Here is a 14,914-nt window from a genome sequence, read left to right as displayed (position 1 = left end):
CCATTTTTATCCACCTTACACGTTCTTGGTTATTTGTATATTTGTCTTGGAAACCCTTATGGGGAGCCTCCCATGGATTAGCACCTCGTATCTGAGCTTTAAGGGCGTGCACCTTCCTACTTTGTTTTTCCAGAATTGTGAGTATATTCGAGTTAAAAAAAATTCACATGAATTTGAAATTTGACCTTTGATATGGGCCTCCCCATGTTGGCTGGCATATATCTTCCCACAAAGGCATTTTAGCATATGCAACTCCTGCGGTTTCACATGTAGCATAATGTTTTAGTTTAATAGACTCCCAGTGTACAACCCCCTCCCTTCACCCTTTGGTGTGAGGGTTTTGTTAGCAAAAGTCCTTTATGCAGGACGATTATATGTGGACAGGGAATCTGTTTATCTGCCTCGCAAGGACCAAATATGGAGGAGTTTCTGTTTCCCTGTTTAGCTCAAGAAATAATAAAAACCATTGATTTTTTTATGATTAAAATGATAGGCAAAAATAATTTTCAGCACCAAATCTGGTCACTGTGCTATAAAAGGGCCTGCGCTGCCCCTTTAACTGTAAGTTTGTTCTTGTGCAGATAGAGGCTCCTCTCTACATCAGTGACGTCTGATACCTCTGCAGAGAGTCAGGAACGATGACAACCCCATGGGCAATAAGACTACAGGGCTGTATTGATGGTCATGTGATGTGATTGTTGTGGGTCCAGGCAACAGGGGTGATCGGATAGTGCACAGCAGTCTGCAAAGGATCAACACCAGAACAATGGCAGTGTCTCGGATCAGGTATTTCGATAACTAATTACGCAGGTGTAGCAGTTATTTTGTTATTTCATTGATTTTCTTGATTCTATTAGATTTTTGTGATTTTATTGCAGTTTTATGCTTATTTTTTTTTTTTACTGTAGCCTTGCAGTTTGATAGTTTGTATTCATTAGACTGTGTACTTTTCAGAAATATATATGGATTTCAGAGGTCTTTGTACTGTTAGGGGGTCTTACATCACTTAGGGGCAGATTTATCAAAGGTTGAGGTGAATTTTCGATAGAAAAGAATTCAAATTTCGAGTTATTTTTGTGTACTTTGACTAGGGAATAGTCTAAATTCAATTCGAAGTTGCAAAAAATTTTGAAATTTATCATGTACTGTCTCTTTAAAAATTTTAAATGGACCATTTGCCATCTAAAACCTGCCAAATTGCTGTTTTAGACTATGGGGGGCCTCCTAGAACCTACTCGGAGTCAATTGGTGGACTCTGAAAAATCTAAGTTTTTTTGGGGAAAAGCTTTGAATTGAATTTGATCGAATGCGCTATTAATTTGATTCATACCATTCGAATTCGGCTAAATACGGACTAGAAACTGACGTATTCGGACGGTTGGTCTTTTTGAATTCGAATTTAGAAGTTTTTCAAATTCGAAAGTTCGAATAGTAAATTCAAATTTGAATTTTTTTAAAAAAAAATTGGTGTCAAAATTCACACATTCGAATTTTAATTCCCCAACTTGGATGTAAATTTAAATATGAGATTTATCACACCTCGACCATGGAAACAGTTAGAAATGAATTTAAATATTCGCCACCTAAAACCTGTCGATATTTATTTACAAGTCAACGGCAGAGGTCCGTTGAACCATTTGAATATGTTAATTGCCTTATTGACATTTAAGTTTTTTTCAGAGCGAAAACTCGATTACAATTTTCAGATCGGGACTATTCGAATATTAGATGTTCAAATTTTTTTCTTAAATAACCTCCCATTCAAGTTGTGAGTTTATTCGCCTTTTTTTACCAATGTCCGAATTTGGCATTTTAATAAAAAAAGCCTGATCATAGTAGAAGCCACCGTTGGACTTTATTTATTAGTAGAAAAAAATTACGATTTCATTGGATAGGGGACAAACATGAAAGAAAAAATTTCCTGAATCTCTACATATTTTCGGGATTTTTCATGAAAAGCCCTAAATTTTCGAATTTTTGCCTAAAAAGTCAGAAATAGTTGTCTTTTCGGGCTAATTCCAGAAGAGACCACAGACGCTTCCAAATACAGTAGGGACCTCTACCATTGACTTAAATACAACCTAAGCAGGTCTGAGATTTGCTGGATTTTCAGATTTGGACTTTTTCCATTTTTGGGGTATAATAAATCTGGAAAAATTCAAGTTTTTTCCCCCACAAATGTTTGGATTTTATAGTAAAAAAAACTCAAATATTTAGAGTTTTTAGCATTCGGACTTTAATAAATAACCCCCTTAATATGCAGTGAAGGGGCTTTGTTCACAGGCAAATTGGCAGAAGGAGAAAATTCATCTGCACTATTTTATGTCAAAAAAAGGATGTCGCCCATAAACTTCAATTCATTTTGGTGAAGGAAATTGGTCAGATTTGCCAATCACTACTTCTTACACACCTTCAGGCGAATCCAAAATAGCTAAAGATGTCTTTCCCCACCAAACTACCAAACAACAAAGCTTTCCTAAATTTAGAAGTTTTTGTAACATTTCTGAAAAATATTGCAATTTTCTGCATTTATCTCTAAAAGTTTCACATATCACCTTAAATACGAAAGCCAGAGGTCTAATGAACAGTATTGAGATGAAACCTGAAAGCTGATCCAATTGTCATGCAGAATCGCTTTTTGAAAAAAAAGGTCCCACTGCGACAACTAGGGAGAAACACTGTTCGGTGTCATGTGCAGGAACTCCCCTGTCCCCTCCTAAGTACAAAATCACTCTACTGTCAGGAACCACCTCCGTTGTGAGGTTGGCACGTGGGAGCCTATATGTTGTGTAACCAAGGTGATGTGTATAGTTGGCTTGATGAAAAGATAGTGAGCAAATCCGATTTAATGCAAATAGCAGAGGATAAAAATAAAAGCCAAGTCAATACTGACCAGTCATTCAAACACCAAAGTCAAAGTAACACAAAGGGGCAGATTCACTAACTTCGAGTGAAGGATTCGAATGAAAAAAATTCGAATTTCGAAGTATTTTTTGGGTACTTCGACCATCGAATTGGTTAAATTCGTTCGAATTCGAACGAAATCGAACGAATCCAAGTAAAAATTGTTCGACTATTCGACCATTCGATAGTCGAAGTACTTTCCCTTTAAAAAAAACTTCGACCCCCTACTTCGGCAGATAAAACCTACCGAAGTCAATGTTAGCCTATGGGGAAGGTCCCCATAGGTTTGCTAACCTTTTTTTGATCGAAGGATTTTCCTTTGATCGTTGGATTAAAATCGTTCGAATCGTTCGATTCGAAGGATTTAATCGTTCGATCGAACGAAAAATCCTTCGATCGATCGATCGCAGGATTAGCGCTAAATCCTTCGACTTCGATATTCGAAGTCGAAGGATTTCAATTCGAGGGTCGAATTTCGAAGTATTTTTAACTTCGAAATTCGACCCTTAATGAATCTGCCCCAAAGTGTTTCAGTAGACGAGGATCAGGGAATGGGCAACCAAGATTGGATCCATTAAGCAGGTGGTGGTGGAGACAGTAATCAAGTGTAAGTCTGTGGAGCAAGGAGAAGTCAGAGTCAGGAAAGTACAAGGATTCGGGCAGAGAGGGAACCTAGGCTGGAGCAGAAACAAAAACAAGCATGGGGGGGACATGATCACCAAACTGATATCAATTATCCAGCAAAGGGAGGTAGAAAGGGACTGACTTATATAGGCCCCAGAGTGTAGACACCTGGCCTTAAAGTACTTTGTCAGCTTGAAAAAGGACCATTGTAGGTCCGAAACGTTGCTGCTGTTGCCATGATATATGTAAAAGAATAAAGGCGGTTTTATACTACAACTGTGAGTGCTGCCAAGTTCGTATTTTGGTTCCAAAAAAGTTAATTTACAAATGCTCCAGACACAAGTGCTACACTATGGGGTGCAAAATCACACCCTGTAGTCCTCATTTACCCAGCACTTGTGTCTATGGTATTGTACCTTTCTGAGCACTGGCTGGGTGCAAGGCAGCCCACTCCTTACCATACTTTTTTTTACTTTGCCCCCTGCAACACCATTAGTAAATTACTACTGCTACCATTAATTTTCAGTATGTTATTAATGGGCATAACCTATAAATTCTGCAACTGGCTGCAGTTATTATTGCTATATTTTTACTTTTTGCTTTTCTGCCTCTCCTCCAGTGCGCTATTTGCAGAATTTCTGTTAGAGACTTTGGCAACCTAGCATTTAATTCCTAAATTAGATGGTTCAAACAAAAAAAAAAAGAAATTGAAAAAGAGAACAGTTGCAGACTGCCTCAGAATAACCCTGTCTAGTAATATTCTAGAAAAGAGAACTTTGTTGGTTGCTGGTAGACAAGATGTTAAGTCATATAATTTTGCACCAGCAGATGTGAAACGCATCAGGTCCAAGGTATATGTAATGAAGAATCACTTAAACTGCCTGTAAATGGAGTTACAGATTGGGCAATTTTTATTTAATAAATTGGTGGCGTATGGGACCCACATAAGTTTAAAGTAAAGTGCAAAAAATCATCAGGACTAGTGATGAGTAGTGATCAGCAAACTTTTCCAACAGACATGGGTTTGATAGATGAGGATATTTGTTGGAAGTAAACAAAAAGAAAAAAGAACGCTCATAGGGGCATATTTATCAAAGAGTGAAGTTAATAGTGAAGTTCCGCCACTAGAGTGAAATTCCGCCACTCTCCATTCATTTCTATGGGATTTTTATAGGCGTATTTATCAAAGGGTGAACTTTCACTCATTGATAAATACGCCTTTCAAAATCCCATAGAAATGAATTGAGAGCTGCGGAATTTCACTCTAGTGGCGGAACTTCACTCTTTGATAAATTTACCCCCAAGTTCCCCCTTGATCAGGGTTATCAAATACTGATACTATATTATCAGTATAAATAAGCAAAGACGTATCTTGTATTCAATCCCTTTGGTAGGCTACTCTGTAGTTTTAAGATCCATAAAGCCTCCCTAATATTTAGAGAATGTATCAAGTCTTCTCCTCCAAGGGGAATCTTAAACTGTTCAATCACTTTGACAATCAAGTCTTGGACACCATTCAAGGACCATGAAGCAAAATGTTTACCAACCAAGGACCCCTCCTCCTTTTTTTGTAACAGCCCTTATGTGCTCTCTTGTTCTTACTTCAAACACAGGGTTGTGAGGCCAACGTATTGTTTCCTACAACATCAGCATTCTAAAAGGTATACAACCCGTTTATAAAAACCATAGTTTTGTTAAAGGAAAACTATACCCCCAAAATGAACACTTAAGCAACAGATAGTTCATATCATATTAAGTGGCATATTAAAGAATCTTACCAAACTGGAATATATATTTACATAAATATTGCCCTTTTACATCTCTTGCCTTGAGCCACCATTTCGTGATGGTCTGTGTGCTGTCTCAGAGATCACCTGACCAGAAATACTTCAACTCTAACTGTAACAGGAAGAGATCACCTGACCAGAAATACTACAGCTCTAACTGTAACAGGAAGAGATCACCTGACCATAAATACTGCAGCTCTAACTGTAACAGGAAGAGATCCCCTGACCAGAAATACTGCAGCTCTAACTGTAACAGGAAGAGATCCCCTGACCAGAAATACTGCAGCTCTAACTGTAACAGGAAGAGATCACCTGACCAGAAATACTGCAGCTCTAACTGTAACAGGAAGAGATCACCTGACCAGAAATACTGCAGCTCTAACTGTAACAGGAAGAGATCACCTGACCAGAAATACTGCAGCTCTAACTGTAACAGGAAGAGATCACCTGACCAGAAATACTGCAGCTCTAACTGTAACAGGAAGAGATCACCTGACCAGAAATACTGCAGCTCTAACTGTAACAGGAAGAAGTGAGGAAGCAAAAGACACAACTCTGTCTGTTAATTGGCTCATGTGACCTAACATGTATGGTTTGTTGGTATGTTTGTGAGTACAGTGAATCGTACGATCCCAGGGGGCGGCCCTTGTTTTTTAAAATGGCAATTTTCTATTTATGATTACCCAATGGCACATACTACTAGAAAAGTATATTTAACTATTTATATAAGATAACTTTGCAAGTCTTACATATGTTTGCTCCACATCTATACGGTATGTCCCTTAACACTGTGACCCTATTGTCTCCATGAATCTATACCTGGTTAAGAATTTTGCACATCACTATTTAGAACTGTTTCATTTTAATGAAATTGAATAATTTTGTATTTATTATTAACTTAAACAAAATATTCAGTAAGATTTATGCAAATGTTTATTCTCTACTAGGAAATCAATGGAGAAAGAGGAAACTATGCACAGAAATAAAAACAACAAGGAACTTGCAAAGAAGCTCATTGATACACGTCTGGACGCTGGTTATTGGATTCCCCTTATTTCAGAAAAGATTGGGCTTCTGAGTTCTCAAGCATTACAATATTCTGACTATGCAGATTATACAGAACTAGAATCCAAAATCAAATATACCTGGGAGAAAGGGGCTTTGCGGAAACTGTTTAACCTGCCAGACAGCAGCAACGACTTGACTGAAACCCAACAAATTCATTCAAAAACACTAAAAGCAAGAAATAAACATGCTGCTGAGATACTGAAGACAATGAAAAGTTTAAATAATGAAGGAAAGGGTCAAGATGATGAAATTGTCAGACAGATAGAGAAGGAATTAAAGAAAGCCATGCAGATCCCTGCTGAATATCAACCACCCCCTGACAAAAAATTCACTGATTTAATAGATTACTTCCAGAGGCAAATTGACCTCACAGAGGAATCTTTTTTACAAAAGGAAAATCTGTCAGATGAAGACATCCTTAACTTGGCATCTGAAGGGTTAGCACTTGAGGGGATTTATGTCACAGAAAACAAGAAGGATTTGCTTCAGAAACATGAAAAAATAATTTGTGTTCCTCAAGGGTTCAAACTTTTTGGGCCAGAGCAAGGGTCATTTCTATGGCAAAGAGAATTTACATCCAATGATAAAGAAAATGATTTTCAAAAGTCTGTTGAAAAACTTGGTTTAAGTCTTAGTTGTTGCATCCCAGGTGGCTTTTCGGATCTTGGTGTTGAAAGCAACACAAACTGCAGCAAACCCTCAAAGTCTGACAAAGCAAATGAAATTCTCAATGAGCAGGTGTATCTTTCCACAACTAAATTTAACTGCATTCCTCTAGCTTCCTGTTATTTTACAAAGGACCAAATCAGACTTTCTGAAGCTGCTTTACAATGTTTAAAGAAAATTGAGAATATAATTGAAGATCCTAACACAGATAAAGAAACAATTACAAATCAATGTCAATATTTTTATAAAAGATTTGGGTCACATGTCAACTTGGGCCCTATACATTTTGGAGGAATTTTCTGGTGGAAAGCATCAAGCAAGAGATTGAAGGTTGACCAGTTGCAGGAAGCCAAGAAAACAATATCTAAAGTGCTTGATGGCTTTATGGCAGCTACTTATTATGGATGGGGAGCAAACTTGGATGCTATAAGCTCAAAACCCCCACTTTACCTTGATAATTCAAACATTTCAGAAAACATTTCTGTTTTGGTGATGAAAACTGGAGGTCCTCCAATAAAAGATTCTCCCCAACAATGGAAGGCAGGTCTTCTAAACAATAGTAAAACATGGAGTATTATTGACCGAGGGTTCCAGCTGATGCCCATATGGGAAATCATTCTGTCCAATTACAAAGATGATTTTAAGAACTGTCTGAAAATTGCAACATGCCTTGCTAATTCTTACAAACTACTGACTAATCTCCCCATAGAGACATTTTATGGAAAATATTTATTGTATGATATGGATAACATCAAAAGTGAATTGCAAGGAATGAAAGTGGACAATGCCAAAGAACACTTGATGGCTCTTCTCGACTATAAACATGCAATAAATCAAGCAACAAATAACTCCACTTCTTGGGTAGACATATGTCTAGCTAATAGAGACTTTCGGGACTTTCTGATAAAAGTTATAAAGAAATACAAACCTTCTACTGAGAATTACATTATAAAATTCCTTCTTAAGGCAATTCTTGAGCCTCAAATTTATTCATCTGAAAATTTTACAGAAAAATCATTTATAGTAAAATGGATTCATGATTCAGAGATAGAAGAATATCAGGATATTTCCATTTCTGCATATACACAGTTTACTAAGAAAGTGAACAAATCAAAGGAAGATATTCGTAGGGTGCTCAGTCATCATAAACCAAATGCAGAAGAGACTCACAAGGCAAATATAAGAGCAACAATACAAGTGAATCGTTCATTGTGTTCATTGCTAAAATCCAAAAGAAACATCAAGGAATTGGATGCAGAACTTCTACTGCTTTGTACTGCTAACAAATCAGAATTTTGTCTACAGAATTATGTCTTTCAAGGCATTTTGGGATTGAAAGATATTGAACATATAGAAGACTCTATTTATATAGCTTATCGCAAATACACAAAACTGAGAAAAGAAAGTAAACAGAAATGTCAGGCCCATGTATTGCTTGCTGGTTTGACCTCTGTAGGCAACAAGGAGCAGCCATCATCAAAAGACAAAATGCAACGTCTTCATTTCATGGTTAAATTCCTGGGCAATTCACTCTCTCTTACTATTAGAACAATTCTGAAAAAATACTATGAACATTCAGATTACAGCGGTCTGGAAAATGATCTTAAAGATTTCATTTCATCACAAAACAAAATTGATGATATAGAATTAAATATAGAGCAAGGTTTTCAGGAACTGGAACAATGTGGTGAAAACAAGAAATGTTGTCAACAAAGTGAAATGATAACAGAGAACATAAATGCAGATTTCCAGAATTTACTTAAACAAATTGATCTTGAAAGTTACTATTCAAAAAAGCTGAAGATTTCTGAATTCCATATGATCTGTAACTTTGCTCATAAATCTCCTTCGTTCCACTTTCTGCAACAATTGCTTCGTTTTGATTACCGGACAAGACATTTCAAACTTGGTTATGAAGACAAATCTGGAAAATATACCATGGAGAATGTTTCAGCGAGACCCACCAAAGAGAATATTACTGACATAAATAGTTTTGACACTTTTTTTAAAATCACTGAGGTACAGTATCACAAACTGAGTCCAAATACACAGTCAGTCCACCCTATGGATATTCAGATGGCAATTTTACACTGCGCTGATGATTTGACTCAACAATATATCTATAAAAAACTTTTATTTTGTCAGTTTGCCCTTCCCCTATTAATGCCTAATCCTAGTACAGGGGATATAAAATTTCCACTCTGGGCATTCTTCAATGTACAAAAGAAGTGGCACAATCAGAGATACATAAATGAAGCAGAAATTCCAATTGTAAGTTTCTTAAGGTTTGGTGAATCCGGCACCTCAAAATCCCAACTCATTAACTGTTTGATGAGTAAGAGAAAACATGACATCTTCTACCATCGACACTGCGAAGGCAGCACAAAGACCTCAGTACTAATGAAAGGTGTTGCAGAGATCGCCTGGTATTGTCCGGGGGGGAGGGATGATGACTTGTTTGATGACTGCATCGCCTTTACAAATCTCCATGGGGATCTACGAGAGCATGATAAGCAAGTCAACTTCTTACTGGACATTGCCTCAGTCATTGTCATACTTTTAACAGAGGCTGATTTGAAAGATACAAAGAGCAGAGAATTTCTACTGAAGTTCTATCAGTCCTCTAAATCTTTAATATTTTTGTTTACTGACAAAGAACATATCCTGCCAGATGTTGGTAATAAAGTGAAAATTGGCACAAAGAATAGAAATGAGGCAGAATTACTGCAAGAAGTAAAAATAATGATTTCAAGAATGATCAGGACTATAGAGAGGCCTCGTTCTCTTGATGACTGTGTAGGCCTTGCTAAAAGATATGGTATCACTGTTGATGCAGAAAGTCAAATATGTAAATCTACAAAGGAACAAGCTCAGACTCTAATGTCTTTGTTAAGAGAGAAAAAAGTTGTAGAGATGAAGAGAGAATTTCTTCCATTACAAGGGGATCTGTGGCACAAATGGTGTCAGAAAGACAGAGAAATCAATTGTCTCAAGGGAAACAGTGATGAAAGCATTGAGCAACAACGTAGTAAGATTCAGTTAGAAATGAGTGAAATTAGGCAGAATCAGTTACAAAGAGCATTTCCACTTAATGTATTTATGAGATGCTTTTTAAACATTTTACAGTCACACCCAGAATTCTCAAATATGTACTTTCTACAGTGGTTTAAAATGGATTTGGACAAATTAACTTCAGAAGTTCTCCCACAACTAAACCAGGCTTTTAATGACTTGTGGGCAGATATTCAAGTAGCAAAGAAAGAACAGAAAGACAAAAAGTCAGTAGAAGAGATGGAAAAGAGATTAAAAAGCCTATCAGATCAGATAAATGATTCAACATTTGGACTTGAACATGTTCTGAGAGAAGTGGGACAGATCTATGAGGCTTCACTAACATATTCTAAAGAGGATAAAGGATTTTATTTGTTACCAAACATTGCTGCCAGTCTCATGGTCTCTGGGTACCCAATAGAACTGATGGATGGGGATTCTGCACATGTGCCTCTGAGATGGATAGGAGCCGTTTTAGATAAACTGGTAGAAATACTTGGAGATAAGAAACTTTTTGTTCTCTCCGTTCTTGGAACACAAAGTTCTGGGAAATCGACTCTGCTTAATGCCATGTTTGGCCTGGAGTTTGCAGTAAGTGCAGGTAGATGCACTCGGGGGGCATTCATGCAGCTTGTGAAGGTCAAAGAGCAACTAAGAAAAGAGACAAACTTTGACTTTGTTCTTGTAATAGATACTGAAGGTTTAAGAGCCATGGAACTGTCCAATGCAGCAACTTTAAACCATGACAATGAGTTGGCTACTTTTGTAATTGGCCTGGGCAACATCACACTGATTAACATGTATGGGGAAAATCTATCTGAAATAGAAGACGTTCTACAGATAGCTGTTCAGGCATTCCTGAGAATGAAATCAGTAAACCTCAAACCAGGATGCCTATTTGTTCATCAGAATGTTGGGGAAATCACAGCCACAGAGAAAAATATGGAGGGACAAAGGCGACTTCAGGAAAAACTGGATGAAATGACACGAATTGCAGCAGAACAAGAACATTCTGACATTACTTGCTTTAATGATGTGATCAAATTTGATATAAATACTCATATTTGGTACTTTGCTCATCTCTGGGAAGGTGACCAACCAATGGCTCCCCCCAATCCAAGCTACAGTCAGAATGTGCAGTCTCTAAAAAAAATGATGCTTAATCAGGGAAAATCACAGGGCAATATATTATCTATTTCAGATTTTAAGATTCGTGTAACTGATTTGTGGAATGCTCTGCTGAATGAGAACTTTGTTTTCAGCTTTAAGAATTCTCTTGAGATTGCAGCCTACAACAAGCTAGAAATGAGATACAACAAGTGGACATGGGACATGAGAGAACATATCCTTAATCTACAGAACAAACTCAAAAACCAAATTCTAAATAGTGAAATACACAACATAGATAGAATTTATCTTCATGAGAAACTCGAAGAGAAACATTCCCAAGTTATGGAGGAACAAAATGTTTTTTTCAGTGATGAGAAAGATGCCTGTATACTAATCCAGTGGAAATCAAAAACTAAGATCAGACTGGAAGGTGTAAAAAAGGATCTTGTAGAAGAAGTAAAGAAAAACCTGGATGAACAGATACAAATTAAGAACCACAGGAAAGAAACTGACCAAAAGAAAGATCAACATGAAGTTGAGCTGTTACATCAAATCAAATATTTGGCTTTATATATGAAAGAAGCAACAACAAATGAAGACGAGATAGAAGAGAAGTTTATTAAGCTGTGGAGTGATTGTATTAAAAAAGTGAAGGCATCCAGGCCCAAACTTGATCCACCTAACATTTATGGGGATATGTACAATTGCTTTCTAGATTACTTTCAACAAGGGACAAATCTGATCAACAAGATCAGGATATCTTATAAATTGGCCATGTTATCTGTGGTGTTTTTGGAATATATCAAGACAAATGAAAAGTGGTTTGAAATGCCATTAGAGAAACTCAAAGAACCAGAAGAAATAGAAATGAAACGAGAAACAGAAGAACTAAGAAACATAATAAATTGCTATATTGATAAGAAAGAGAGGGATAATATGGACTATCTGTGCAGCTACTTTCATGAGATCCTGCAAATCATAGACAAGGAACTGAGCACTGGGCTCCACCCAAACTTCCGGCGCAGGAATGACTTCAAGTTCTTTATTTCAGAAGATTTCTTAAGAGAAGCAGCAGGGAGATTTAGCCACCTTTCTCGTGAATTTAGAAAACAAAATGACCCAGTCAATCATTTTGAAACAAAAAAGAATCATTTCTTAAAAATCTTTAAAAATTATTTTGCAAAAAAGGCATCAATTGCCTCACTGGCTGAAATTTTAAGTGATAAACTGACTGATTCTATAAAAGAACAAGTATTTGCCCAGGCAGCTATTGACTTAGCCAGTGAAATGAAATCCAACCACCCGGCTCTTAATGGGAACAGATCTCAATTAGAGCTTCACCTCTTGAAATCTCTGGCTGAAAAGGAAGATTTCCAAACATACATTCAGTATATTCATCATCCCAGAACTGCTGTGACAATGTATTTGCAGGAATGTGTTACTGAATATTGTCAAATGGATAGAGCAAAATTTGTTAACGTTTTAAATAGAAATCTTGAAAAATTGAAAAGACTTATACAGGGAACTATTGAGAAATCAACTGAGGCTGTTAAACTCACCGGTGGTGATACTGATTCCTGGGTCGGGAAATTCTGTAAAGAGCTTGGAGGTGACATTATTATTTCACAGAGTGACTTTAAAAGTCTTCAGAACATAACAGATGTAGATTTCCTACAAGAAGCAGTTACTGTGGCTCTGGAAACTGGGACCCAGACCCTAAAAGAAGAATTTGCTGATTTCTGCATGACAAACTTCAGGACACAGCCCCATGAAATATTATTTGAGCAGTTTAATGCATGTTGGCATAAGTGCCCTTTTTGTAAAGCTGTTTGTACTAACACTATAGCTGGGCATGATGGAGACCACAGTGTCCCATTTCACCGGCCTCAGGCAGTAAAGGGATGGGGTTATTATGGTACAAATCAGTTTGACACAGACTTCTGCACCACTAAGGTAGCGAGTGATAAGACATTTTGTAGGGATTGGGATGCCACTACTGATGACCAATTTCCATACAACAATTACAGATCAGCAGGACCTCCATATTCTGATTGGTCTATTACACCAGATAACTCAGAGCAATGTTACTGGAAATGGTTTGTGTGTCGATTCAAGGAAGATCTAGAGAAATTCAGCAACAAAAAATTTTGTGATAGGGGAGCCATCCCTGAACAATGGAGTACGTATACCAAGAATGATGCCATTGCTGAACTGAAAATGTAATAATAATGTTTAAAGCAGATGTTAAAGTCAAGTGGTAGGAGCCTGCAAACAAAAAATACAGCAAAATGCATAATTTTATTTTTTAATAATTAGTTAATGGTTACCTTAAAAGCACTATTGGGACACCCTCTGGAGAATGGGGATGGTGACCCCCTACTTTACCATGTAGAGTAGATCCACACTGGGTTCTATATTTCATTAGTGACAGAGCTTCTTTAATTGCTACTGTGTATTACTCAGTGGCATAACTTGATGGTTCTGGCTCCATAGCAAATTCATTTTAGGGCCTCCATTATATCCAGATTTTGTCCTGTTTTACCAATATGTGTTGAAATTGCTAATTAATTAGGGCTTTATGGGACTCTCTCTACCTCCTGGGCCCCCTACAGTTTCAGGGTCTGTTTTGTGTAGCCCCTGGTATGCCTGGTCCCTACATCACTGCCTGGCAACCAATAGGATCAGTTCTATAAAAGTGAATTTGCCCCATGCAGATCTCTGAATTTGCCCATTACAAGGAGAACAGAGAAGCACTGACTTTGATTTGAAATGAAGCAAATAGGATCAATTTCTGCTACATAAATGTTTTGGGAAAAGCTTTCTCTTTCCACCACGTCAGTAGGACTTTGTGTGAGTTTTTTAATGTAACACGTGTTTAGAAGGCACCTCGGCTTAACATTTTGTATGACGGCAGTATTCTAAGACAAGCACGCATGTTTGGAATTTCAAATGTTATGTTATGACAAGTGCAAAAGTGAAAACAGTAATAAAACTGAACCCTTACAGTCCATCCATTTTTCTCTTTGGTTGCAAGTGTCAGTTGCAGGTTAGAAATTCTATAATAAAAAAAATATTACCAACTGAGATGTGTGAGGGCTTTACATAAGACTATGAACGGTACAAAGTGCAAACATTTTTGGACTCTTTCACCATCATGAGTAGTGATGGGCGAATTTATTCGACAGGGGTGAATTCGTGGCGAATTCCTGCGAAACTGCCGTGAAAATTTGCCGGCTTCAAAAAACAATGGACGCCAGCATCTGTTTTTTTTGGAAGCCAGCGCATTTTCGTCGGCGAATATGAGCTATAGACCCCCTAATGTAAGTGAGGAGGAAGAGACAAAGCTCCTAATGCAAATAGAAAAGGCTGCTAGTTTAGGTAAAGTAATGATAATGGGGGATTTTAATTACCCAGATATTGACTGGAGCAACAGTACTGCCAGATCAGTTAATGGGAACAAGTTTATTAACTGTCACATGACAATTTTATGGCACAAGTTGTTGAGGAGCCAACCAGAAAAAATGCTATTCTGGATCTAGTGATCTCTAATGACCCAGAACTTATAACAAATGTGCAAGTCATTGAACCCCTGGGTAATAGTGACCATAATGTTATATCATTTAATGTCTGGTGCAAAAAACACAGAAATGGTTGTCATTTAAAATAATATTAAATTGTTTATTCCCTTAAGGAGTAAATGTAGA

At 37.2% G+C, this 14,914-nt stretch overlaps 1 protein-coding gene across 1 annotated transcript; it reads left to right on the top strand.

The window, feature by feature from the left end:
- The first annotated feature begins 592 nt into the window (after nt 1-592).
- On the top strand, nt 593-13,745 carry LOC108716256 (interferon-induced very large GTPase 1-like). The gene is made up of 2 exons (XM_018262377.2): nt 593-786; nt 6,263-13,745. The coding sequence occupies exons 1-2, from the start codon at nt 767-769 to the stop codon at nt 13,431-13,433; spliced, it is 7,191 nt and encodes a 2,396-aa protein (XP_018117866.2). The 5' UTR covers nt 593-766; the 3' UTR covers nt 13,434-13,745.
- The last annotated feature ends 1,169 nt before the right edge of the window (nt 13,746-14,914 follow it).

This window comes from Xenopus laevis, chromosome 5L (genome assembly GCF_017654675.1).
Source record: "Xenopus laevis strain J_2021 chromosome 5L, Xenopus_laevis_v10.1, whole genome shotgun sequence".
NCBI lineage: Eukaryota > Metazoa > Chordata > Amphibia > Anura > Pipidae > Xenopus > Xenopus laevis.
This window is presented reverse-complemented; position numbering and strand designations above follow the sequence as displayed.